General features: G+C 43.7%; 3 protein-coding genes and 1 pseudogene across 7 annotated transcripts in view; all 4 read right to left on the bottom strand.

Moving 5' to 3' along the window:
* Positions 1 to 15907, bottom strand: part of LOC146261648 (inhibin alpha chain-like) — a 32294-nt gene extending 16387 nt beyond the window's left edge. Inside the window, 3 exon segments of the mRNA XM_084668616.1 lie at positions 12408 to 12818; positions 14715 to 14984; positions 15851 to 15907. Coding sequence (XP_084524742.1) covers positions 12408 to 12818; positions 14715 to 14984; positions 15851 to 15907 — 738 coding nt within the window.
* On the bottom strand, positions 215 to 10025 carry LOC146261649 (uncharacterized). The gene is made up of 18 exons (XM_084668551.1): positions 9917 to 10025; positions 9633 to 9704; positions 9182 to 9294; positions 8472 to 9075; positions 8289 to 8366; positions 7486 to 8151; positions 6967 to 7110; positions 4663 to 4734; positions 4212 to 4330; positions 3490 to 4105; positions 3307 to 3384; positions 2497 to 3168; positions 2166 to 2309; positions 1882 to 2013; positions 1076 to 1747; positions 745 to 888; positions 451 to 582; positions 215 to 367 (listed from the first exon to the last, which is right to left on the bottom strand). Exons 4-18 carry the CDS (start codon positions 9066 to 9068, stop codon positions 290 to 292), a joined length of 4344 nt encoding a protein of 1447 aa, XP_084524677.1. The 5' UTR covers positions 9069 to 9075; positions 9182 to 9294; positions 9633 to 9704; positions 9917 to 10025; the 3' UTR covers positions 215 to 289.
* Positions 15908 to 17671: 1764 nt separating the features above from the next.
* LOC146261647 (immunoglobulin kappa variable 3-15 pseudogene) lies at positions 17672 to 18202 on the bottom strand (annotated as a pseudogene).
* Positions 18203 to 21207: 3005 nt separating this feature from the next.
* Positions 21208 to 27697, bottom strand: part of LOC146261642 (uncharacterized) — a 50913-nt gene continuing 44423 nt past the window's right edge. For all 5 annotated transcript variants that reach the window (XM_084667387.1, XM_084667384.1, XM_084667389.1 and 2 more), the window contains 11 exons: positions 25718 to 25789; positions 25267 to 25385; positions 24545 to 25160; positions 24362 to 24439; positions 23552 to 24223; positions 23221 to 23364; positions 22937 to 23068; positions 22131 to 22802; positions 21800 to 21943; positions 21506 to 21637; positions 21208 to 21422 (listed from right to left, as the gene is read on the bottom strand). In XM_084667387.1, coding sequence (XP_084523513.1) covers positions 21345 to 21422; positions 21506 to 21637; positions 21800 to 21943; positions 22131 to 22802; positions 22937 to 23068; positions 23221 to 23364; positions 23552 to 24223; positions 24362 to 24439; positions 24545 to 25160; positions 25267 to 25385; positions 25718 to 25789 — 2859 coding nt within the window. In that variant the 3' untranslated portion in view covers positions 21208 to 21344. The remainder of the gene's footprint in view (positions 21423 to 21505; positions 21638 to 21799; positions 21944 to 22130; positions 22803 to 22936; positions 23069 to 23220; positions 23365 to 23551; positions 24224 to 24361; positions 24440 to 24544; positions 25161 to 25266; positions 25386 to 25717; positions 25790 to 27697) is intronic.

Below are 27697 nucleotides of genomic sequence, written 5' to 3'. Positions count from 1 at the left end.
ATCACTATTGAAATGAATCTTGCGGGAAAGACAGATTTTCTTTTATCTGCTATTAAATGTGAAAAAGGGATAGAAGTACAAAAATTGAAAAAGTGAAAATTGTTAAGCAAATGGAGAATACAAAATATATTTAAGGAAGGATTTTGTTTTGCAGTGGCTTTGGAGGCTTGTTTTGGGCTTCACTGTTGGTCATTGGCATAGTCCGTGGCTTTTTCCTCCCAGACTTGGTTCACGGCCCCAACTGTGTCTTGAAGCAGGTAATCAAAAACATTGTTAGCCAGTTTCATTTTCAGTTTGTATTCATCTTCCTGCCAATTCTGCATTTGCTGTTCATCCATAGGCGTTTGTCCATAGGCAACTCTTCCAACTGAAAAAGTGGTAAAGATGTTGTCAAATTAAATATGTATAAAGAGAGTGAGACAGAGAAAGGAACCTTATTTCAAGTCTTACCAGAATCTTGACAAATCTAGCGTGCTTTTTCCTCTTGAGGCAAGCACTAAAGGTCATCCCAAATTTTTGGGTTAGGTCAACTTTTTTGTGCTTCAGCTTTAAGGCTTTCAAAACCTCGTCGGTTATGAAATCCTTCATGAGAGACATGGAGAGAAAGGGTTAGGGTTACTTGACAAAATGCAATTTAAATGTCTAAAAACAGAGAAGAGGACAGACACATTGGCAGTCCCATAGAATAAAAGAAACCACCATTCTACAATGTCTAAACTCACGAATGCACCACTCCTCTCTCACCTGAACCTCTTGCAGGTTGTTGAAGTTGCTGATGTTGCACTTGTACAGATGCTGCCTGGGTACAGGCTTCTCCCATGGCCTCCAGGGCTTCTCTCCCTGTGGGTAGATATCCTTCAGGATCTCCCAGGTAAGGTCAGACACAGCCTTGACACATCAACAGAAAGGACAAAGGTTCAATACTTAGCTACAATATAATGAACTCAGAAACACACTTCTTAAATATAAGAGATACCTATCTAGGACAATATAATGTCTTAGTGTACTATATTTCAATTAAATTATCCCTGTTTGACACTGTATTGTCCTTGGGAGCTTGTCAGGGATCACTTACCATCCGGTAGCTCCGCCTACTTCTGGTGTCCATGTTATCTCCCTGAGAATAGACGCCCAGTGGGATGTCTGGCTTCAAGGCATCAGTGAGGACACGTGGGCCCCTGCCCAGCTGGCAGCTCATCCACATCTGCTGGCTGGCCAGGTGCACCAGCCTGGTGACCTCTGCCACGTCGTGGGGCACCACCATTGGGACTTTGGTGTCAGTTTTGGAGGGCTCTATGGCTTTTTGTTTTTTCTGACCTGCCTTGGACTTGGTGGTGAGACTAAAGTCATCATCAAACCGATCTTGACCAAGTTCATCGATCAATTCATCAAGCTCATCCCTCATTTTCTTGACTGTCGACGGGTCACTTGGGCATATGTCTTCTTTAGCTTTGCTGTCAACCAGTGTTGATGGGACAGGGTGAATACTGTTGAATGTTTCTTCAAGGACTACCTGTACCTGCTTCATGTCCTCGTCTCCCTCTAAACTCTCCTCCTTCACCGCCTTCTCCTTTTTCTCTGACTCATCACTCTTCACATTGACATCCATCACCACCTCTTCCAGCACAGTCTCTCCCTGTGCTTCCAACAGCTCTTCCAACACCTTGTCCTTCTCAAGTATCTCTTCTGGAGTATCTATTTTCTTCTGAAGTCCATATGACAGCAGAACACTTTGAGTGAGGGGTTGCTACATGAAATACAGAAATCACAATACAACATGCATGTTTTTATATTTGTATTCCAATCCGTATGTCTCTACCAGTCAGCTTCAAACACAAACATTATGAAAGGGTACGAAAGGAACCTTAGTTTAAGTCTTACCAGAATTTTGACAAATCTAGCGTGCTTTTTCATGTTGATGCAAGCACCTAAGGTCATCCCCAATTTTTGGGTTAGGTCAACTTTGTTGTGCTTCAGCTTTAAGGCTTTCAAAACCTCGTCAGTTATGAAATCCTTCATGAGAGAGACAGAGAGAAAGTCTTGACAAAATGCAATTTAAATGTCTAGAAACAGAGAAGAGGACAGACACATTGGCAGTCCCATAGAATAAAAGAAACCACCATTCTACAATGTCTAAACTCACGAATGCACCACTCCTCTCTCACCTGAACCTCTTGCAGGTTGTTGAAGTTGCTGATGTTGCACTTGTACAGATGCTGCCTGGGTACAGGCTTCTCCCATGGCCTCCAGGGCTTCTCTCCCTGTGGGTAGATATCCTTCAGGATCTCCCAGGTAAGGTCAGACACAGCCTTGACACATCAACAGAAAGGACAAAGGTTCAATACTTACCTACAATATAATGAACTCAGAAACCCACTTCTTAAATATAAGAGATACCTATCTAGGACAATATAATGTCTTAGTGTACTATATTTCAATTAAATTATCCCTGTTTGACACTGTATTGTCCTAGGGTACTTGTCAGGGATCACTTACCATCCGGTAGCTCCGCCTACTTCTGGTGTCCATGTTATCTCCCTGAGAATAGACGCCCAGTGGGATGTCTGGCTTCAAGGCATCATTGAGGACACGTGGGCCCCTGCCCAGCTGGCAGCTCATCCACATCTGCTGGCTGGCCAGGTGGACCAGCCTGGTGACCTCTGCCACGTCGTGGGGCACCACCATTGGGACTTTGGTGTCAGGTTTGGAGGGCTCTATGGCTTTTTGTTTTTTCTGACCTGCCTTGAACTTGGTGGTGAGACTAAAGTCATCATCAAACCGATCTTGACCAAGTTCATCGATCAATTCATCAATCTCATCCCTCATTTTCTTCACTGTCGACAGGTCACTTGGGCATATGTCCTCTTTAGCCTCGCTGTCAACCAGTGTTGATGGGACAGGGTGAATACTGTTGAATGTTTCTTCAAAGACTACCTGTACTTGCTTCAGGTCCTCGTCTCCCTTCAAACTCTCCTCCTTCACTGCCTTCCCCTTCTCCTCTGACTCATCACTCTTCTCGTTGACATCCTTCACCTCCTCTTCCGGCACAGTCTCTCCCTGTGCTTCCAACAGCTCTTCCAACACTTTGTCCTTCTCAAGTATCTTTTCTGGAGTATCTATTTTCTCCTGAAGTCCATATGACAGCAGAACACTTTGAGTGAGGTCTTGCTACATGAAATACAAAAATGACAAACACAAAATGCATGTTTTTATATTTGTATTCCAATCCCTATGTCTCTACCTGTCGGCTTCAAACACAAACATTAATGTGCAGACATACCCAGACATGTAACTAGACAGACTCACCTTGAGCTGTTTGAGGCTATGGCAAGTAATGTCAGGGGACTGATCTCTGAGTAATCCCCAGGTCAGGTCAAATACAGCCTTTATAGCACACAGCAGCAAACAAGTTATAAACCCACTCACAGAGCAACATCATTAATAAACAAAGTTTTGTCACACACAAAATGTTCAGTTAGTGCCACTCACCACCATGTAGGAACGATGCGTGCTGAACCCCTTAATCCCTTTGTGGGAAAACTTGCTGAGGTAGTACACTGGGATCGAAGGCTTGTCGATATCATGGAGCAGACGAGGCCCTTGGAGCAATTTAAAGAAGTCCCAGAAAATATAAGTGGCTTGGCTCACCAGCCATGTCACATAGGAAGCTTCCTCAGTTTTGGAGAGACCCTTGACACCGAGCCCTGGTGTCACAAGAACCCTCACAGAGTCCTTATCAGAATCCTCTGAGGTCTCTTTGTCCTCCTGCTCAATTGCTTTGTTCGCTGCCTCGTCGTTCTCCACCTTAACAATCTCCTCCTTAATCACCTCCTCAATTTGCTCCTTTATCTCCTCCTCAATCTTCTCCTTCATTTCTCGCTCCACTTCAGACTGAGCAACCAACTCGACATCGGTGTTGTTCTCTTTCAGCTCACAGGGGCCTGGGAGACCCTGTTTTGTCACCTGGTACATCTCCTCATCGTTGGAGTGCCTCATGTTTGCCAGGGTCCCAATGCAGGTCTTCATGATGGGATCGGGAAATGTGGTCTGGCTGCCAAAAGACCTGACAGGAGCAGGGGTATCAGGAATGGATGCCATGATGCGACTGGAAAAGCGATTCAGAAAAGGGATTTTTTTATTCAGGAAGACATTACAAAGCATTCCTATTCTGAGATTAATAATATGGTCACATATTGATGAGGATGATTTACAAGCCAGTGTTGAATGTGGCATTTCTCCATTTCTGGTTCTCAGAGGTTTTCTGGGACTGAAGGGGAGGGCCTATTGCCATGGAATCCATGTCCCCAGTTTGAGGGGGTCCCAATAATCCCTGTGGAAATTATTATTATTAGTTTTACACTCACACACATACACTCACACACATACACTCACACAAGCACACTCACACTAGATACTTTACATAATCAAAACCAAAGTATAGAAAGAATCAAGGACGCATCTTTGCGTCTCTCAGACAGCTACCATAATAGGCCTACTTGGTGACTTATCCATATCATCACAGTAAATACAAGACTTCAACCAGAAAGGTTCCCATAGCACTAGGAAGGCTGTCGTAGAAACACACTATGTTGTAGCATTGTATTACAGGAGACCCTTTGACCAAAGAGAAGGCCTATTTTACATGTGCATGTGTCTTCTTACCCAGTTAATACAGATGGTCTGTGTTGGCCTAACCCTTTCAGGAAGCTTAGAGTTCTGTTTCTGCCTCAATACCTGAGGAAATATAGTTTTGATTAGAGTTCATGTATATAAAAAAAGAAACAGATACATTTTACCACCCAGTAAACTCAGTTTTAAACAGAGCACAGTAATCTATTTTACCTCGGCAAGAATATCTTTCCATTTCATCTGAATGTGGCCATTTGACCACCTGCTGTTACAGATTTTCTAAAACAAGAATTGTTTTCTAAAATAACTTACTTTTGTTGTTGTCCTCCAAAATTGGTCAAATGTGAAGGAACTATTGTCAAGTTAAAATATTTCATATAACACACTGAATAAACGTTCTGCTTGAGAGTTGAGGAGTGAATGTCAGAAAACTGTTTGAATGTTACATTCTAAAACATGTCATGTGTCATAAAAGCATTATGTCATAATGCATAGGAGAGTAAAAAATGTCTCACATCCATCAAATTCAACATGAAAGTTCTAGAACCAAATTAATCCACCTACATTGACCATTCTGTCATGCAATATGTTACATTTTTTTATCTGTCAGACCATTAGGGTGTCCCTATAGAGTTTTTACGACTGTAATTTCTCACAGATTCATAATCCTGCCATAAAAACAGTGGCTGTTTTTTTTCAGTGCTGTAAGGCAAATGGAAGCAACTTATCGACAGTTTTCATGCATTAGCCAAGTACAAAACAATATAATTGTATTGATTAAGTTCCGTCAAAAAAGGAAACAATTACAAAAGTATCTCTGCTCCCACAAACAAGCTCCAGTTATAAACATCGTGGACGTGATATTAATTTAAACAATAGATTTGAAGACAATATTACAGTTGTATTATATTTATAGTTATTTACAGAATTACAAAATGCTAATAGAATAGTTATTTTAGTACAGCATATTGTCTGATACAGGAGTTCTATTACAGTACAGTATACTGTCTGATACAATAGTTTTGCTTTAGTACTGAATACTAATACAGGAGTTCTATTACAGTACAGAATAGCGTCTGATGGGTATGGTCCATTCTGACACGTGCTTTCCCAGGACATCTGTGTTGATGTTTATTTGTAGAAAATACAAATGTATTTATTATGTGTTCTTTATCAGGCCAGGACCATGATTCTGCCTGTCTGTGTCTGGACCAATTTAACAAGACAACATTCGAAGACACAGTCTTAGAGGAGTCAAACAAGTTGAATACTTTCATCATGAAAAATGTGCTTGTTGCCAACAACATATGGTGTATATTATATTATTGTTTGGAACATGTGTGATTAGTCAGTGACAATGAAAAATCACCTCCAGATCTCAGGGGAATTACTTTTGGTCCAGTGGTGGCTTAAATAACATATTAAACCCACCTGTTGAGTCAGTGCTGTAACTGAAGCAATTTAGTATGTATATAGTTTATATAGTTATAGCTCTACAGTAGGCTTGCCTGAAAAAGGCAAACACGGAAGAGAGCGATCGTTCTCACGACATGGGGGCCGTGCCTTATCTGAGGGTCAGGTTGGTTTAGCCCTGTGTCATGCTGGCCAGCATGGTAAGTGAGACCAAGGAGCTGGTGATGGGGGGTGGGCGGTGGGGTGGGTGGTAGACGGAGTCTGTTTTCCGTGACCAAACAACTGTCAGACAGATTATCTGTGCCTGTCTGCCCTCCCACCCCCAACACACCCACACAAGCACAACCCCACAAAAACTAATTAACACACACACACACACAAACACACACACACACACTCCATGTGATGGAAGTGAGGTCATGTTATGGAACCAGCACCACCGGCCTCGAGTGCTTGCTCAAAAGTATCTCATTAACACACGAGCACACAAAAACAAACTCCGGTGACAAATGTAAGCAGTTACACCATAGAGTTCTGTTCAAACCTCTTAGAGTGAATGATAGATGCACTACAGACCTGTGGTCACAAGATGGAGGGCTCACCTTGTTTGGCCACAGTGCATTGAGTGCTTTGGTTGCGCTTTGGTTGTTTATCAAACCTACATAACAAAAAATAAATGTCCTGACGTCTCCTATATTCACCCCCTTAATCTTACAGCTGTCTGCACCTCTCCACCTCTCTCCCGTGACAATAGTCGTGTCCAGGACATGACCTCAGACCTTTGTGTTTGTTGATAACACCATGGTACTGTATCAGTGTGTGTGCATTTGTGTGTGTCTTTGTGTATGTTTGCATTTGCATGTGTGCGTGTTTGTGTGTGTTTGCTTTTGTGTGAAACTCACAAATGCACCACTCCTCTCTCACCTGAACCTCTTGCAGGTTGTTGAAGTTGCTGATGTTGCACTTGTACAGATGCTGCCTGGGTACAGGCTTCTCCCATGGCCTCCAGGGCTTCTCTCCCTGTGGGTAGATATCCTTCAGGATCTCCCAGGTAAGGTCAGACACAGCCTTGACACATCAACAGAAAGGACAAAGGTTCAATACTTAGCTACAATATAATGAACTCAGAAACACACTTCTTAAATATAAGAGATACCTATCTAGAACAATATAATGTCTTAGTGTACTATATTTCAAGTAAACAATCCCTGTTTGACACTGTATTGTCCTTGGGTGCTTGTCAGGGATCACTTACATTTAGTCATTTAGCAGACGCTTTTATGCAGAGCGACTTACAGTAAGTACAGGGACATACCCCCCGAGGCAAGTAGGGTGAACTGCCTTGCCCAAGGACACAACGTCATTTGGCGCAGCCGGGACCTTCAGACCTTCAGATTACTAGCCCAATTCCCTAACCTCTCAGCCACCTGACTCCCCACTTACCATCCGGTAGCTCCGCCTACTTCTGGTGTCCATGTTATCTCCTTGAGAATAGATGTCCAGTGGGATGTCTGGCTTCAAGGCATCAGTGAGGACACGTGGGCCCCTGCCCAGCTGGCAGCTCATCCACATCTGCTGGCTGGCCAGGTGGACCAGCCTGGTGACCTCTGCCACGTTGTGGGGCACCACCATTCGGACTTTGGTGTCAGGTTTGGAGGGCTCTATGGCTTTCAGGTTTTTACGACCTGCCTTGGATTTGGTGGTGAGACCAAAGTCATCATGTAACCAATCTTGGCCAAGTTCATCGATCAATTCATCAAGCTCATCCCTCATTTTCTTGACTGTCGACGGGTCACTTGGGCATATGTCCTCTTTAGCCTCGCTGTCAACCAGTGTTGATGGGACAGGGTGAATACTGTTGATTGTTTCTTCACAGACTACCTGTACCTGCTTCATGTCCTCGTCTCCCCCTAAACTCTCCTCCTTCACTGCCTTTTCCTTTGACTCATCACTCTTCTCGTTGACATCCTTCACCTCCTCTTCCAGCACAGTCTCTCCCTGTGCTTCCAACAGCTCTTCCAACACTTTGTCCTTCTCAGGTATCTCTTCTGGAGTATCTATTTTCTCCTGAAGTCCATATGACAGCAGAACACTTTGAGTGAGGTCTTGCTACATGAAATACAAAAATAACAAACACAAAAGGCATGTTTCATATTTGTATTCCAATCCCTATGTCTCAACCAGTCGGCTTTCAACACAAACATTAATGTGCAGACATACCCAGACATGTCACCAGACAAACTCACCTTGAGCTGTTTGAGGCTATGGCAAGTAATGTCAGGGGACTGATCTCTGAGTAATCCCCAGGTCAGGTCAAATACAGCCTTTATAGCACACAGCAGCAAAAAAGTTATAAACCCACTCACAGAACAACATCATTAATAAACAAAGTTTTGTCACACACAAAATGTTCAGTTAGTGCCACTCACCACCATATAGGAACGATGCGTGCTGAACCCCTTAATCCCTTTGTGGGAAAACTTGCTGAGGTAGTACACAGGGATCGAAGGCTTGTCGATATCATGGAGCAGACGAGGCCCTTGGAGCAATTTAAAGAAGTCCCAGAAAATATAAGTGGCTTGGCTCACCAGCCATGTCACATAGGAAGCTTCCTCAGTTTTGGAGAGACCCTTGACATCGAGGCCTGGTGTCACAAGAACCCTCACAGAGTTCTCATCAGAATCCTCTTTGTCCTCCTGCTCAATTGTTTTGTTCGCTGCCTTGTCGTTTTCCACCTTAACAATCTCCTCCTCAATCACCTCCATTTGATCCTTTGTCTCCTTATTAATCTTCTCCTTCATTTCTCCCTCCACTTCAGACTGAGCAACCAACTCGACATTGGTGTTGTTCTCTTTCAGCTCACAGAGGCCTGGGAGACCCTGTTCTGTCACCTGGTACATCTCCTCATCTTTGGAGTGCCTCATGTTTGCCAGGGTCCCAATGCAGGTCTTCATGATGGGATCGGGAAATGTGGTCTGGCTGCCAAAAGACCTGACAGGAGCAGGGGTATCAGGAATGGATGTCATGATGCGACTGGAAAAGCGATTCAGAAAAGGGATTTTTTTATTCAGGAAGACATTACAAAGCAATCCTATTCTGAGATTAATAATATGGTCACATATTGATGATGATGATTTACAAGCCAGCGTTGACGTTTCTCTATTTCTGGTTTTTAGAGGTTTTCTGGGACTGTAGGGGAGGGCCTACTGCCATGGAATCCATGTCCCCAGTTTGAGGAGGTCCCAATAATCCCTGTGGAAATTATTATTATTAGTTTTACACTCACACACATACACTCACACAGCCACACTTATACACACGAGATACAGTCACCCATTGATACTTTACATAATCAAAACCAAAGAATAGTAAGAATCAAGGACGCATCTTTGCGTCTCTCAGACAGCTACCATAATAGGCCTACTTGGTGACTTATCCATATCATCACAGTAAATACAAGACTTCAACCAGAAAGGTTCCTATGGTCCTAGGAAGGCTGTCGTAGAAACACACTATATTGTAGCATTGTATTACAGGAGACCCTTTGACCAAAGAGAAGGCCTATTTTACATGTGCATGTGTCTTCTTACCCAGTTAATGCAGATGGTCTGTGTTGGCCTAACCCTTTCAGGAAGCTTAGAGTTCTGTTTCTGCCTCAATACCTGAGGAAATATAGTTTTGATTAGAGTTCATGTTTATAAACAGAAACAGGTACATTTTACCACCCAGTAAACTCAGTTTTAATCAGAGCACAGTAATCTATTTTACCTCGGCAAGAATATCTTTCCATTTCATCTGAATGTGGCCATTTGACCACCTGCTGTTACAGTTTGTCTGTTTTCTAAAACAAGAATTGTTCTCTAAAATAACTTACTTTTGTTGTTGTCCTCCAACATTGGTCAAATGTGAAGGAACTATTGTCAAGTTAAAATATTTAGTTTGAACACACTGAATAAACGTTCTGCTTGAGAGTTGAGGAGTGAATGTCAGAAAGCTGTTTGAATGTTACATTCTAAAACATGTCATGTGTCATAAAAGCATTGTGTCATAATGCATAGGAGAGTAAAAAATGTCTCACATCCATCAAATTCAATATGAAAGTTCTAGAACCAAATCAATCCACTTACAATAACCATTTTGTAATGCAAAATGCTTAATTGTTTAATCTGTTAGACCATTAGGGTGTCCCTATAGAGTTTTTTTGAATATCATTTCTCACAGATTTATTATTTCTGCCATAAAAACAGTAGTTTATTTTTATCTGTGCAGTGAGGCAAATGCAAGCAACTTATTGACAGGTTTCATGCTTTAGCCAAGTACAAAACTACATTATTGTATCGATTAAGTTCTGTCTGTAAGTTCTTGATAAAGTACATTGGGTTTCACCCCGGTGGACGAGAGGGTAGCCTCCCTCCGCCTTCGGGCGGGGGGACGTGTCCTTGCTGTTGTTTGTGCTTAAGCACCAAACGGCAGCTCAGAGGACCCACCCTTTTTGGAGTCTTTGGGGGGGGGTGGGGGGTGCTGGAAAGCGCTCCTCCCAGAACTCCCTCATCCTCCTGGGGGACTTCAATGCTCATGTGGGCAATGACAGTGAGACCTGGAAGGGCGTGATTGGGAGGAACGGACCCCCGATCTGAACCCAAGCGGGGTTTGGTGTTGGACTTCTGTGCTAGTTAGGCTTGTCCATAAAGAGTTCATAGAATATTTCACAGTGAATACACCAGTTTAAATCAGTTACCACTAACCAACAAGAGCAACAAGTCTCTAAGCAAGAGTCATTGTGATCCTTGAGGAAACTAGCACTGGGTTCAGCAAACCATTCCTAAGTACCGTTGTACTCCCGGAACAAGTGCGTCTTGAGCCTTCTCTTGAAGGTGGAGAGACAGTCTGTGTCTCTGATGGAGGAGGGGAGTTGATTCCACCACTGGGGGGCCGGGCAGGAGAAGAGCTTGTGTTGGGACCAGGCGGTCTTGAGAGGTTGTGGGAGATGGAGGGTTTGGCCGGGATGATGAGAAGTTCTGTTTTGGCGAGGTTCACCTGGAGGTGGTGCTCGGTCATCCAGGCGGAGATGTCTGCGAGGCAGGCCTCAATACTAGCTGAGATCCCCGGATTGGTCAGGGGGAATGACAGGTACAGCTGCGTGTCGTCAGCATAGCAGTGGTAGGAGAAGCCATGGGAGGTGATGATTGGTCCAAGTGAGGTGGTTTACAGAGAGAAGAGGAGGGGTCCAAGGACGGAGCCCTGTGGGACACCACATGGAGTGATTGATGGCTAATTTTACTAATCCAAAATCTGCAAAGTGAAGAATTTAAAGATGAAGTTTAACTGGTTACGTAACGTCTGATAACCCTGGTTTGCAGAGCTGCACACTCAGTCATTTCAATGTGGGGACAGGCAGATATGACGCGCGCCATAACCCCAACAGCAGAACATTATCCACATAACAACGAAGTGTACAACACCGTTACAGAATGTGTATTCACACACATACTTGATGCTGTATACCTTTACATTAGCGACAGTACCTCAGCTGTTAGCTGCAGAGCTAATTTTACAACCAGATTCTAAGGGTAGCAAGCTAGGTAACCATATAGTAAGCAACAAAATGATTAGTTGACTTACTTGTCCGAGGTTTGTAGCTGGACCAAGGAGTACTGATCCAGAATGTAATTTCAGCCGGTCAACAAGGCCAACTTTGTATTGGCTCAAGTTAAGGAAACAGTGGTGGCTGAAATGTTTGGCGCAGACATGCAAAACTTTGAGAGGTTGTGTCGGCGCATTTCCAGCGTAAACAAAATTAAGGTACTGATTGTGCAGAGACTCGGATGAAGGAACTAAAAAAATACTTTTGTTTTCATTTGTACATCCAAGCACTGAGCAACTGTTATGCTTTGTTTGCTTGCCATGATGTCTCGCCATGATGTCTCTCCAGGAAAAAACGATATCGCACTCGCCCTTGCACGGTCGTAGCTCAGTTTCTCATGGGCGGGCCAGAGTATCTGGGTGGGCAAAGTAGAGAGACGGGAGGTAACCTTCCTCCTTGTGACGTCACAAGTTGGAGATTTTCAAACAGAGCAATTGAGCCTTCATTTTCTCAAAGATGGAGAAAAACACCCAGGGCTTGGTTTACACCTATCGACAATCCTAGCCACTGGGGCAGGGCTCCAGACTAACTTTTCCCTTGGTTGCACTGGTGCGCCTAACTTTTTTTGTTTAGGTGCACCAGCACAAAATGTAGGTGCACCCACACCTCGCGCGGCGAGGGGAGCGGTGCGGTCCGGCCCGCGGGGCTGGCTGTGGAGGTGGATGAACGGCGTTTTTTCGGGTTCCCCGGCCTCGCGGCAGTCGCAAACCAGGCAGCGCACCTGCAGGACAAAGGAGCTCTCTGCCAAGGCGCCGTGGAGGTTGAAGCGGTACGTGACCCAGCCGTCTGCTGCGGCCTTGAACGGACCCTCAGCCGCTTGGAGGAGCTTCTGGTCCGAGGTGAGGATGAAGAGAGGGGCGGAGGAGGAGTTGTAGGTGGATGCTGCTGCCTCCCCAGCGTAGAACCAGAACAGAGCAGAGGTAACCACGGCCTCCTGGCTGTTGATGGAGGGCTGGAAGTAATAAGTGAAGTGTCTGGAGGAGGGGTCCTCAGATGGAGGTTCTGCAAGGTTGCAGGTCGAGTCTGAGAAGACAGGAGGGAAGGAAGGTGGAGAGATGAGAGACAGGAGAGAAAAGGAGGTCAGAGTAAAGAAAGAGAGAGATGGCGCTGTTGTGTTGTGTGTGCCTGCTCCCTTTTCTTAAAAGTCTGCCAGTGGCCCAATCACTTCTGTCACTGACTTTGACTGTCTGGAACTAAGCACCGCCTCTCTTTCGAAAGACTTTTACCTGCATCTTGTCCTCACCCCTTATGGCTTCACATGTTGTTGTAATCAGGCATTCGTCATACGTCTGTTTATCTTTGATAGTTGTTCAGTCATCTGTTGTGTTCTCCAGCAAAGTGGGAATTGGGAGGGAGAGACAGATACACGTTTCAACAGAACGACAGAAAGAGAGACGAGAAAAAGAGAAAAGGTGGATGGTCACAAAGTACAGATGGTGGGATTGAGGTCCGGAGAAAGAAGTAGATGGTTCTAATTAGCGCCGGTAAGCAAGTTAGTATGGCAACTCACAGTTGGCCCTCCTTTAATCCTTTAATGTTATATTCAGTATGAGTTACCTGTTGTTCAGTAATACATTTTACATTTAGTCATTTAGCAGACGCTCTTATGCAGAGCGACTTACAGTAAGTACAGGGACATTCCCCCCGAGGCAAGTAGGGTGAAGTGCTTTGCCCAAGGACACAACGTCATTTGGCACGGCTGGGAATCGATCTGGCAACAGCAGGGGTGCTGGAGGTGTGGTGTGTACATCAGGGGTGGGGAACCTTTTTGGGGGTAGGGGGTGGGAACCTTTTTCTGCCAAAAAAGCTTTTTTTCTCAGGGGTGGGGAACCTTTCTTCTGCCAAGGGCCATTTGGATATTTATAAAATCATTCGGGGGCCGGACAGAATTATCAATTTAAAAATATGCCTGCCATATGTGGTCAAACATTAAATTAACTCACCCCTAATATGATGGCTGGAACTGCTTCTCTTTGGTGAGGTTTGTGATGTTAGCTGGCAGGGCCGAATGCAGCCTGCTTTGACTGGGGGTCCAGTGAACCATTCTGGTGGGTATCATGATTGTGGAAAGGGATCGTATACATTTTTATATTACTACCATTTTTGAGAATGCTTATCGATCCGAGTGTTAATCAGGTGCGGAGCCTGACGTTGTAAACATTCGCCCAAACCAACTACATATTCTGGGTTTAATTTGATGCTAGAAAGGAAATTCCACACGTAATGCAAGCTCCCAGAGTGCACAAGCAACATTGTTTTTTTTTGTCTGTTTTTGGAGAGATAATGAGTTCAGTAAGATTCCATAAAAAATATCTTACCCTTGGAGAGCATGGCCAGTAGTACGATGGACAGGAAGCTGAAAGACATGGCTGTCTCGAGGTTCTGATCCAGTGACTGACGAGCATTGGACAGGCATGGCTATAAACACTGCTGACTGCACAAACAACACACCCTCTATATGCACATGTTCCAGAGAGTCTACTTCAACTTTTGAGTCTGGTGTGGAGTCTCTGGTACCTTCTCCCAGATGGCAGGAGGCTGAACAGGGTGTGGGAGGAATAGGTTGCTTCAGCTTCATGCTGATTGCTATAGGGTGAAACAGGTGTTGTAGATGTCCGAGAGTGGGGGGGGGAATGGGGCACCAGTGATCCTGCTGGCTGCATTCACTATACGTTGCAGGGTCTTCCTGTTGCATGCTTTAGTGCCATACAGTGATGCAGCTGGTCAGGATGCTTTCAATGGTGCCCCGGTAGAATGTGCACATGATACTGGAGGTGCCGGGGCTCTCGTTCTCTTCAGTTTGTGGAGGAAGTAAAGTCGTTGGTGATCCTTCCTAGCTAGTGATGTGGTGTTGGTTGTCCAGGGGAGTTCCTCAGTGATGTGCTCTCCCAGAAATGTTGCACTGCTGACCCTTTTGACAGCAGCGCAGTTGATGATCAGTGGTGGGTGCTTGGCGGTACCTCTCCTTCGTTTTCTCCACATAAAGAGAGAGGTTGTTATTCTTACACCACTTGGCCAGAAGGCTCACCTCCTTCCTGTAGTTTGTCTCATAGTTGTTGCTAATGAGTCCCACTACAGCTATGTCATCTGTAAACTTGATGAGGTGATTGTGGCTGTACCTCGGCACGCAGTCATGTGTCAGCTGGGTGAAGAGCTGGGGGCTGAGCACACATCCTTGGTGGACCTCAGTGGTCAGCATGATGATGCTGTATGTTTTGGTGCCGACCCCTTCACTTCTCTCAGTGAAAAAGTCCAGCAGCCATATGTTCACTCCAAGCCGGTCCAGTTTCCAGATTAGCTGCTGAGGGATGATGGTGTTGAATGCTGAACGAAAATCTATGAACAGCATTCCCACATACGACCCCTTAAGGTCCAGGTGTGTGGGGCTGGGTGGAGGGCAGATGATTTTGCATCATCAGTGGAGCAGTTTGTCTCATATGCAAATTGAAGAGGGTCCAGGCAGGGTGGGAGGATGGATTTGATGTGCAGCATGACGAGCCGCTCAAAGCACTTCATGATAATGGAGGTCAGTGCAACAGGGCAGTAGTCATTGAAGCATGATGGAGGTGACTTCTTTGTCACAGTAATAATGTTGGTGGCTTTGAAGCACGTGGTAACAACAACCTGACTCTGAGAGGTGTTGAAGATGTCTGTGAGGACATATTTGAGCTCCTCTGCACAGTCTTTCAGTACACAACCAGGTATGTTGTCTGGACCAGCTGACTTGCGGGCATCGAGCGTGGAGAGAGATCTTTTCACGCTGGCTGTAGACAGACAAACAATTTGGTGTGTTGTCTTGTGCTTCAAAGCGACCAAAGAAGTTATTGAGGTTGTCTAGTGATATTATTGGGTCTGTGGTGAAGATTTGTAGTCTGTGATGGCCTGGATACCCTACAACAAACTGTTTCTCTGCTGTCTCTGAAATGTCTAGTCATCATTTTAGCATATTGCTGTTTGGCCTTCCTGATGCCACGGGACGTTTCCTGTCAGTCATAACTTCGGGTTAGCCCGGGCGATGATGGTTTTGTCGTGTGTGACATCATCAGTGTTCTTGGTGATGAATGCAGTGACGGTCTCTGTGTACTCCTGGATGTCTGTGTGTTCATTGTAAGTGGCTACCTGCTTAAACATATTCCAGTCTGTGGTGTCAAAACACACACGTACCTGCTTCTGAAGCAGTTTGATGACTTTCACCTGTAGTCTGAGAGCCGGTTTCAGCATGATGGCGAAGTTGTCAGAGATACTACGGTGAGGGAGGGAGGAAGCCTTTGGGGGATTTGTACCAAATCAACATGCTTCCATGTTCTGGGAATCACAGTTTTTAGGTCTGCATGACTGAAATCAAACCTCGGATTGAAGAGGAACAATTCGGGTTCCGTTCTGGTTGTGGAATGATGGATCAGCTCTTCACTCAGGAGGGGGCCTGGGAGTATGCCCATCCGGTCCGTGTTTTGTGGATCTGGAGAAGGGCAATCCAATCCCTGCCCAAGTCCAGTGGCAGATAGTGTCAGGTTGTGAGGTGGGGTAGGACCCAAATGCACGAGAGTACCAAGGCATTGCGAGGAACACAGGTTTATTCTCAAAACGGGCCACAGAAGAGTACTCACACGACAAGGGTAACGCTAGGACAAAGACTGGCCACAAAACAGGAACCTAAATACACAGAAACAAACAAGACACAGGTGAACACAATGAAACTAACGAGAACTGAACGAGACACAGATGACGACAATGACAGGGAAACACTAGGGCAGGGCAAAACCAAAAACAATAGGGGGGCACGGCTGTGGCCGTGACAGATAGAAAGGCCATTACTCTCATGAAAACACTAGTGTTGTAACTTGGTGGTGCATGATTGATGGTCTGATGCTACCGTGAGTGAATAATAGTGACTAGACTCCCTGCAGTGCATCCTGTTGAACTAGTCATCATTCATGAGGTGCTGATAAGGATTAGGATCATTCTTCACTTTGATTACTGTAGGGAAGTTTGTTTAGAGATCTGGCTATGGAGCTGTATCTGAACAAATGGACGAGGCAAAGAGTTTATATTTACTACTTTGAATTGATAAGGTGTGCATTTAGTAAATGTATGAATATTTACCCCTCTCAGCTAGATACTAGACTATGAAGTACCAATGTTGATCACAAGTCACCTAATCAGTTGAATCAAAATTTCCCTGAACTGGGCCAGGTGTGAGGGGGGCTGGTTTCATTACAATGTGGAAAGTGGAGGGGGCTCTAACTCCTGTCTGAGATGAATGTAACACAGGAATGGAAGTGGTGACTTCCTGTTAAGTCTTCATGTCAGAGTACTGACAAGAACCATGTGATCAGATGTCAAAAAACACTAAAGAGTTTATGACTGGTTAATATGATGACAGAGTTTGGATTAGTGTGTGGTGAGGCCGGATTTAAGATTTCAGTGAGACAGATGACAGAGGCACAAAGGTAGTTGATCATGATAGGGAGGATGATGATAATTTGGAAGGCTGACTAGGATGATTGTGGTAGTTTAAAACATGTTACATTTAGCAGACGCTCTTATCCAGAGCGACTTACAGTAAGTACAGGGAAATTCCTCCGAGGCAAGTAGGGTCAAGTGCCTTTCCCAAGGACACACCGTCATTTGGCACGGCCGGGAATCGAATCGGCAACTTTCTGATTGGTAGCCCGATTCCCTAACTGCTCAGTCATCTGACCCCCGTAAATGTTACACTTCTTAAATGACTGTCCATTAATTTTTATATATGTAATTTGATAGTATGTACAACTTAACATGCTGAACTGTTTTAAAGACTGCTTTGACATGAGGGTGGGATGGTTGACATTATGAGCATTACTGATATATTCAGCTCAGTGTGACAAAGGCCAGTCAGTGTTCCATGTCACTGTCTCTTCCCCCTTAGTACCTGCAGTAGGTCTCAGCTGTAGCAGTGCAGTCACTGTGCAGTCTGACTGAGGGAGGTTTTTGTACGGCTCTGTATCACTGTGTGAACACATGGACACTGTTCGGGTTGTGGAAACTCTGACAGTAGTAATCTCCTGCATCTTCAGCCTGGACTCTACTGATGGTCAGAGTGAAGTCACTCCCAGATCCACTGCCACTGAATCTAGATGCAGTCCCAGTGTGGAGCGTTTTAACAGTGTGGATCAGGAGACTGGGTTGTTCTCCAGGTTTCTGGAGGTACCACGCTAGACACTGGTGACCCCATGATTGACCATTGTAACAATGTCCATACACATCACTGCTGGTTTTACACTGCAGAGAGACGGACTGTCCTGGGAGAACAGCTTTCACTGCAGGAGTCTGAGTCACAGTGATCTGTCCTCTGGACTCTATGGGTGAAAAGAGAACTTTATTACCATACAAAAGCATTTATCTTAACTTAATTAACAGGAGAACATAATTTAGCCATCCGTCGTTTGAGCTGTTTGAATAAATTGTGTTTCATAGAACTATCTTACCCTGTATGTAGACAGCTAGAGTCCAGATGAAGATGGTGATCAGAGTCATGGTTGTTGTGGGTTCTGTTGTCATGAAGGAGAAGCTCTCAGTCAGGAGGTGTTAAACTCACAGGACTATAAACACTCCCAGACCACTGAAGCATGTGCTGCCTATGCAAAGTGTCCTCTCTGTACAGACAGACTTTTTTGGACCCACAGAGAAACTGTAGTTGAAGAGATGTGTGAACTGAGGCTTGATGCTGTGTCTCAATAATGACAGTCTCTGGCTCTCTCTAGTGGTCAGTATTGGTACTTCAGTGTGTGAGTGGGGCCACAACTCTGTAACTCAGACTCCTGCAGTGAAAGCTGTTCTCCTTTAAATCATTAAATTAATGTATCAAAGACTCCTTCTACCACACTCCACAAATGACTGTAGAACAAGTATAAGTGTTTACAGTTTCCACTATTGACAGTGACAAGGGGACTCGAGCAAAGCTTCCTGTTAGTCTTCATTAGAGGTGGGGAACTTTTTTCTGCCAAGGGCCATTTGGATATTATAGAATCATTCAGGGGCCGTACAGAATTATCAACTTAAAAATATGCCTGCCATATGTGGTCAAACATTTAATTAACTCACCCCTAATATGATGGCTGGAACTGCTTCTCTTTGGTGAGGTTTGTGGACCCACAGAGAAACTGTAGTTTAAGAGACTGGTGCATAGTGCCCGTGATAAAATTTGTGTCACAAACATACAGACGCTTGGAATTATAGATCAGGCTCAAACACTCATTATACCACAAACACACACCACTCATTATATCACAAATGCAAACACTCATTATGCCATGTATTCCACAAATGAATATAGAACAAGCATGGGCGTCAGCAGCATTTTGAAAGTGGAGGACACACATTTTATTATGCATGGGCAGCATACTAATATGGAGAGAAGGACGTGTCTCTTGTCTCATTAGATAACATCCTGAGGGTATAAGCTTTCAGAGGATATATGGTTTTAATGGTTGAATCAGTTTTGCCTTCATGTTACAGACTAACATAGTAGTAAATAAATGCACGAATTGCCAAAATCACAAGCTGAGCAACCTTGTTAAATTTGGAAGACAATTCTGAAAAAGGGGTTTTCTTTCTTTTCCAGTCGTTAGAAAAACTAGCTTGTTAGCTAAGGTTATCTCCAGATTAGCTCACGGTTGTTATGGGAATAAAAAAAAACAATTTCTTTTGTAGCTACTTGGAAAAAACATCCTTGTCATCTCTTTCTGCCTGAAACAGACGCCTAGGTCTGAACACGGCCAAAAGCACAACATATTTCAGACCCAGATTAAGAAATCAACAAATGCTCTTCCACTTGTTATGGGTAAATACCCAGAACCTGTTCAAGGATATATATAATATCTATATTAGACATTCTCTGGTGCATCTGTGGGGGTAGCTGCAACGTAATCTTGTGACGTTGCTAGTCCGTAACCGTGAATGTAACCGAACAAGAATGTAAACATAGACTTTGGAAGAAATTTAGATTTCCTGTGTGCTTACATTATTCACTAATCAAGAGAACTAGTCATTGGATACTAATTAGTAGGTTCTCATGTAAGCTTGCTATCAATAAGAGTAGAACGTGTCTGTGTCAGGGTTAATAGATGTTCGAGATCAGGAGAAAGTACTGGCTAAATGTTCCTTGTCATGACTTCAAGGACAGCTCCAACTATGAACTCTCTAGTCTGAGTGCTCATGTGTGGGGAGCTGTGAATCTCTTTCTCTGAGACTGTTGTAACGTCATTACTGCCTGACTGTCACTATCTATGTTTACATTCTTGTGCCCTATAAAAGATGGTCCACCGGCCTTCAGGGCTGAGAGAGATATGATTGAGACCTTAGCCTGGTGTTGTGTTGTCATTTATTGTCAGAGGTCTGGTTTTCTCTCCAATCTGCAGATTGATAAAAACTTATTAAAATCCAGAACTCAACTGAACTTAGTCACTCCGTTTATGAAGAGACGGACAAAACACTTTCTTCATCATCACCCCCCCCCTCACACACACACACACGCAAAAAATCCTTTCTTACTCCCCCGTGTTTTGACTTGGTGTTTGGGTGATTTCGGGACTATCTCCTCCCTGAGGGCAGGGGAGTGAGAGAGCGAGATCTCTGTTATTGTTATATCGCCCAGTGGAGATGAGAGGTGACCTTTACCTGTTTGGTGGTGTTAGAATGAAACGTATCACTGTCTGAGGTTCTATGGGATCAGAAAGCTATACACACACACACACACGCACAGACACACACACGCACACACATGCACACACACAAACACAACATGTGCAAGATAACCCCTCAGTACTCACAGGTGGTCCTACAGGTCCAGGGGGGCCACTCTCTCACAACACACACACACACACACACACTAACACACAAACGCTCTCACACACTGTTATTGTTGCTGTCTGTTACATTAATTTTCTTACAGAACAGAGTGTTGTCTGATAAAGTGATTCAATAACAGTACAGAATACTGTCTAATATAGTAGTTGTAGAACATCATGGAATATTGTCTGATACAGAGGTTCTCTTTCAGTACAGAACACTCTGATATAATAACAGACAGTATAGATTGTCCAAGAAGATGACGGGGTGTGTATTCATTATTTAGGTCTGATAAGAGCCCTTTTCCTATTGTTGGAAATGTGATCATGTATCCATGTATTTAAACCCATCTATGTTGAAATTCTGAAAATGGTCACTTTGCAATGCAGAGGTGGACCAAGTACACAGCTCCATGACTCCATGACGATACTGATCAAAATGACAACAATTGAAAGTTGAACTAAATGAATGTGTAGTAGATACTTTAAGATTTAACATATTCATTTATCAGGTGCTTTAATCCCAAGTGTTCATCCTAATATCACTATTGAAATGAATCTTGCGGGAAAGACAGATTTTCTTTTATCTGCTATTAAATGTGAAAAAGGGATAGAAGTACAAAAATTGAAAAAGTGAAAATTGTTAAGCAAATGGAGAATACAAAATATATTTAAGAAAGGATTTTGTTTTGCAGTGGCTTTGGAGGCTTGTTTTGGGCTTCACTGTTGGTCATTGGCATAGTCCGTGGCTTTTTCCTCCCAGACTTGGTTCACGGCCCCAACTGTGTCTTGAAGCAGGTAATCAAAAACATTGTTAGCCAGTTTCATTTTCAGTTTGTATTCATCTTCCTGCCAATTCTGCATTTGCTGTTCATCCATAGGCGTTTGTCCATAGGCAACTCTTCCAACTGAAAAAGTGGTAAAGATGTTGTCAAATTAAATATGTATAAAGAGAGTGAGACAGAGAAAGGAACCTTATTTCAAGTCTTACCAGAATCTTGACAAATCTAGCGTGCTTTTTCCTCTTGAGGCAAGCACTAAAGGTCATCCCAAATTTTTGGGTTAGGTCAACTTTTTTGTGCTTCAGCTTTAAGGCTTTCAAAACCTCGTCGGTTATGAAATCCTTCATGAGAGACATGGAGAGAAAGGGTTAGGGTTACTTGACAAAATGCAATTTAAATGTCTAAAAACAGAGAAGAGGACAGACACATTGGCAGTCCCATAGAATAAAAGAAACCACCATTCTACAATGTCTAAACTCACGAATGCACCACTCCTCTCTCACCTGAACCTCTTGCAGGTTGTTGAAGTTGCTGATGTTGCACTTGTACAGATGCTGCCTGGGTACAGGCTTCTCCCATGGCCTCCAGGGCTTCTCTCCCTGTGGGTAGATATCCTTCAGGATCTCCCAGGTAAGGTCAGACACAGCCTTGACACATCAACAGAAAGGACAAAGGTTCAATACTTAGCTACAATATAATGAACTCAGAAACACACTTCTTAAATATAAGAGATACCTATCTAGGACAATATAATGTCTTAGTGTACTATATTTCAAGTAAACAATCCCTGTTTGACACTGTATTGTCCTTGGGAGCTTGTCAGGGATCACTTACCATCCGGTAGCTCCGCCTACTTCTGGTGTCCATGTTATCTCCCTGAGAATAGACGCCCAGTGGGATGTCTGGCTTCAAGGCATCAGTGAGGACACGTGGGCCCCTGCCCAGCTGGCAGCTCATCCACATCTGCTGGCTGGCCAGGTGCACCAGCCTGGTGACCTCTGCCACGTCGTGGGGCACCACCATTGGGACTTTGGTGTCAGTTTTGGAGGGCTCTATGGCTTTTTGTTTTTTCTGACCTGCCTTGGACTTGGTGGTGAGACTAAAGTCATCATCAAACCGATCTTGACCAAGTTCATCGATCAATTCATCAAGCTCATCCCTCATTTTCTTGACTGTCGACGGGTCACTTGGGCATATGTCTTCTTTAGCTTTGCTGTCAACCAGTGTTGATGGGACAGGGTGAATACTGTTGAATGTTTCTTCAAGGACTACCTGTACCTGCTTCATGTCCTCGTCTCCCTCTAAACTCTCCTCCTTCACCGCCTTCTCCTTTTTCTCTGACTCATCACTCTTCACATTGACATCCATCACCACCTCTTCCAGCACAGTCTCTCCCTGTGCTTCCAACAGCTCTTCCAACACCTTGTCCTTCTCAAGTATCTCTTCTGGAGTATCTATTTTCTTCTGAAGTCCATATGACAGCAGAACACTTTGAGTGAGGGGTTGCTACATGAAATACAGAAATCACAATACAACATGCATGTTTTTATATTTGTATTCCAATCCGTATGTCTCTACCAGTCAGCTTCAAACACAAACATTATGAAAGGGTACGAAAGGAACCTTAGTTTAAGTCTTACCAGAATTTTGACAAATCTAGCGTGCTTTTTCATGTTGATGCAAGCACCTAAGGTCATCCCCAATTTTTGGGTTAGGTCAACTTTGTTGTGCTTCAGCTTTAAGGCTTTCAAAACCTCGTCAGTTATGAAATCCTTCATGAGAGAGACAGAGAGAAAGTCTTGACAAAATGCAATTTAAATGTCTAGAAACAGAGAAGAGGACAGACACATTGGCAGTCCCATAGAATAAAAGAAACCACCATTCTACAATGTCTAAACTCACGAATGCACCACTCCTCTCTCACCTGAACCTCTTGCAGGTTGTTGAAGTTGCTGATGTTGCACTTGTACAGATGCTGCCTGGGTACAGGCTTCTCCCATGGCCTCCAGGGCTTCTCTCCCTGTGGGTAGATATCCTTCAGGATCTCCCAGGTAAGGTCAGACACAGCCTTGACACATCAACAGAAAGGACAAAGGTTCAATACTTACCTACAATATAATGAACTCAGAAACCCACTTCTTAAATATAAGAGATACCTATCTAGGACAATATAATGTCTTAGTGTACTATATTTCAATTAAATTATCCCTGTTTGACACTGTATTGTCCTAGGGTACTTGTCAGGGATCACTTACCATCCGGTAGCTCCGCCTACTTCTGGTGTCCATGTTATCTCCCTGAGAATAGACGCCCAGTGGGATGTCTGGCTTCAAGGCATCATTGAGGACACGTGGGCCCCTGCCCAGCTGGCAGCTCATCCACATCTGCTGGCTGGCCAGGTGGACCAGCCTGGTGACCTCTGCCACGTCGTGGGGCACCACCATTGGGACTTTGGTGTCAGGTTTGGAGGGCTCTATGGCTTTTTGTTTTTTCTGACCTGCCTTGAACTTGGTGGTGAGACTAAAGTCATCATCAAACCGATCTTGACCAAGTTCATCGATCAATTCATCAATCTCATCCCTCATTTTCTTCACTGTCGACAGGTCACTTGGGCATATGTCCTCTTTAGCCTCGCTGTCAACCAGTGTTGATGGGACAGGGTGAATACTGTTGAATGTTTCTTCAAAGACTACCTGTACTTGCTTCAGGTCCTCGTCTCCCTTCAAACTCTCCTCCTTCACTGCCTTCCCCTTCTCCTCTGACTCATCACTCTTCTCGTTGACATCCTTCACCTCCTCTTCCGGCACAGTCTCTCCCTGTGCTTCCAACAGCTCTTCCAACACTTTGTCCTTCTCAAGTATCTTTTCTGGAGTATCTATTTTCTCCTGAAGTCCATATGACAGCAGAACACTTTGAGTGAGGTCTTGCTACATGAAATACAAAAATGACAAACACAAAATGCATGTTTTTATATTTGTATTCCAATCCCTATGTCTCTACCTGTCGGCTTCAAACACAAACATTAATGTGCAGACATACCCAGACATGTAACTAGACAGACTCACCTTGAGCTGTTTGAGGCTATGGCAAGTAATGTCAGGGGACTGATCTCTGAGTAATCCCCAGGTCAGGTCAAATACAGCCTTTATAGCACACAGCAGCAAACAAGTTATAAACCCACTCACAGAGCAACATCATTAATAAACAAAGTTTTGTCACACACAAAATGTTCAGTTAGTGCCACTCACCACCATGTAGGAACGATGCGTGCTGAACCCCTTAATCCCTTTGTGGGAAAACTTGCTGAGGTAGTACACTGGGATCGAAGGCTTGTCGATATCATGGAGCAGACGAGGCCCTTGGAGCAATTTAAAGAAGTCCCAGAAAATATAAGTGGCTTGGCTCACCAGCCATGTCACATAGGAAGCTTCCTCAGTTTTGGAGAGACCCTTGACACCGAGCCCTGGTGTCACAAGAACCCTCACAGAGTCCTTATCAGAATCCTCTGAGGTCTCTTTGTCCTCCTGCTCAATTGCTTTGTTCGCTGCCTCGTCGTTCTCCACCTTAACAATCTCCTCCTTAATCACCTCCTCAATTTGCTCCTTTATCTCCTCCTCAATCTTCTCCTTCATTTCTCGCTCCACTTCAGACTGAGCAACCAACTCGACATCGGTGTTGTTCTCTTTCAGCTCACAGGGGCCTGGGAGACCCTGTTTTGTCACCTGGTACATCTCCTCATCGTTGGAGTGCCTCATGTTTGCCAGGGTCCCAATGCAGGTCTTCATGATGGGATCGGGAAATGTGGTCTGGCTGCCAAAAGACCTGACAGGAGCAGGGGTATCAGGAATGGATGCCATGATGCGACTGGAAAAGCGATTCAGAAAAGGGATTTTTTTATTCAGGAAGACATTACAAAGCATTCCTATTCTGAGATTAATAATATGGTCACATATTGATGAGGATGATTTACAAGCCAGTGTTGAATGTGGCATTTCTCCATTTCTGGTTCTCAGAGGTTTTCTGGGACTGAAGGGGAGGGCCTATTGCCATGGAATCCATGTCCCCAGTTTGAGGGGGTCCCAATAATCCCTGTGGAAATTATTATTATTAGTTTTACACTCACACACATACACTCACACACATACACTCACACAAGCACACTCACACTAGATACTTTACATAATCAAAACCAAAGTATAGAAAGAATCAAGGACGCATCTTTGCGTCTCTCAGACAGCTACCATAATAGGCCTACTTGGTGACTTATCCATATCATCACAGTAAATACAAGACTTCAACCAGAAAGGTTCCCATAGCACTAGGAAGGCTGTCGTAGAAACACACTATGTTGTAGCATTGTATTACAGGAGACCCTTTGACCAAAGAGAAGGCCTATTTTACATGTGCATGTGTCTTCTTACCCAGTTAATACAGATGGTCTGTGTTGGCCTAACCCTTTCAGGAAGCTTAGAGTTCTGTTTCTGCCTCAATACCTGAGGAAATATAGTTTTGATTAGAGTTCATGTATATAAAAAAAGAAACAGATACATTTTACCACCCAGTAAACTCAGTTTTAAACAGAGCACAGTAATCTATTTTACCTCGGCAAGAATATCTTTCCATTTCATCTGAATGTGGCCATTTGACCACCTGCTGTTACAGATTTTCTAAAACAAGAATTGTTTTCTAAAATAACTTACTTTTGTTGTTGTCCTCCAAAATTGGTCAAATGTGAAGGAACTATTGTCAAGTTAAAATATTTCATATAACACACTGAATAAACGTTCTGCTTGAGAGTTGAGGAGTGAATGTCAGAAAACTGTTTGAATGTTACATTCTAAAACATGTCATGTGTCATAAAAGCATTATGTCATAATTCATAGGATAGTAAAAAATGTCTCACATCCATCAAATTCAACATGAAAGTTCTAGAACCAAATTAATCCACCTACATTGACCATTCTGTCATGCAATATGTACATTTTTTATCTGTCAGACCATTAGGGTGTCCCTATAGAGTTTTTACGACTGTAATTTCTCACAGATTCATAATCCTGCCATAAAAACAGTGGCTGTTTTTTTTCAGTGCTGTAAGGCAAATGGAAGCAACTTATCGACAGTTTTCATGCATTAGCCAAGTACAAAACAATATAATTGTATTGATTAAGTTCCGTCAAAAAAGGAAACAATTACAAAAGTATCTTTGCTCCCACAAACAAGCTCCAGTTATAAACATCGTGGACGTGATATTAATTTAAACAATAGATTTGAAGACAATATTACAGTTGTATTATATTTATAGTTATTTACAGAATTACAAAATGCTAATAGAATAATTATTTTAGTACAGCATATTGTCTGATACAGGAGTTCTATTACAGTACAGTATACTGTCTGATACAATAGTTTTGCTTTAGTACTGAATACTAATACAGGAGTTCTATTACAGTACAGAATAGCGTCTGATGGGTATGGTCCATTCTGACACGTGCTTTCCCAGGACATCTGTGTTGATGTTTATTTGTAGAAAATACAAATGTATTTATTATGTGTTCTTTATCAGGCCAGGACCATGATTCTGCCTGTCTGTGTCTGGACCAATTTAACAAGACAACATTCGAAGACACAGTCTTAGAGGAGTCAAACAAGTTGAATACTTTCATCATGAAAAATGTGCTTGTTGCCAACAACATATGGTGTATATTATATTATTGTTTGGAACATGTGTGATTAGTCAGTGACAATGAAAAATCACCTCCAGATCTCAGGGGAATTACTTTTGGTCCAGTGGTGGCTTAAATAACATATTAAACCCACCTGTTGAGTCAGTGCTGTAACTGAAGCAATTTAGTATGTATATAGTTTATATAGTTATAGCTCTACAGTAGGCTTGCCTGAAAAAGGTAAACACGGAAGAGAGCGATCGTTCTCACGACATGGGGGCCGTGCCTTATCTGAGGGTCAGGTTGGTTTAGCCCTGTGTCATGCTGGCCAGCATGGTAAGTGAGACCAAGGAGCTGGTGATGGGGGGTGGGCGGTGGGGTGGGTGGTAGACGGAGTCTGTTTTCCGTGACCAAACAACTGTCAGACAGATTATCTGTGCCTGTCTGCCCTCCCACCCCCAACACACCCACACAAGCACAACCCCACAAAAACTAATTAACACACACACACAAACACACACACACACACTCCATGTGATGGAAGTGAGGTCATGCTATGGAACCAGCACCACCGGCCTCGAGTGCTTGCTCAAAAGTATCTCATTAACACACAAGCACACAAAAACAAACTCCGGTGACAAATGTAAGCAGTTACACCATAGAGTTCTGTTCAAACCTCTTAGAGTGAATGATAGATGCACTACAGACCTGTGGTCACAAGATGGAGGGCTCACCTTG

The sequence above is a fragment of the Hypomesus nipponensis genome, chromosome 12, assembly GCF_054491055.1.
Source record: "Hypomesus nipponensis isolate SF chromosome 12, ASM5449105v1, whole genome shotgun sequence".
NCBI lineage: Eukaryota > Metazoa > Chordata > Actinopteri > Osmeriformes > Osmeridae > Hypomesus > Hypomesus nipponensis.
Note: the sequence above shows the minus strand (reverse complement) of the source record. Positions and strands in the feature narration are given on the sequence as shown.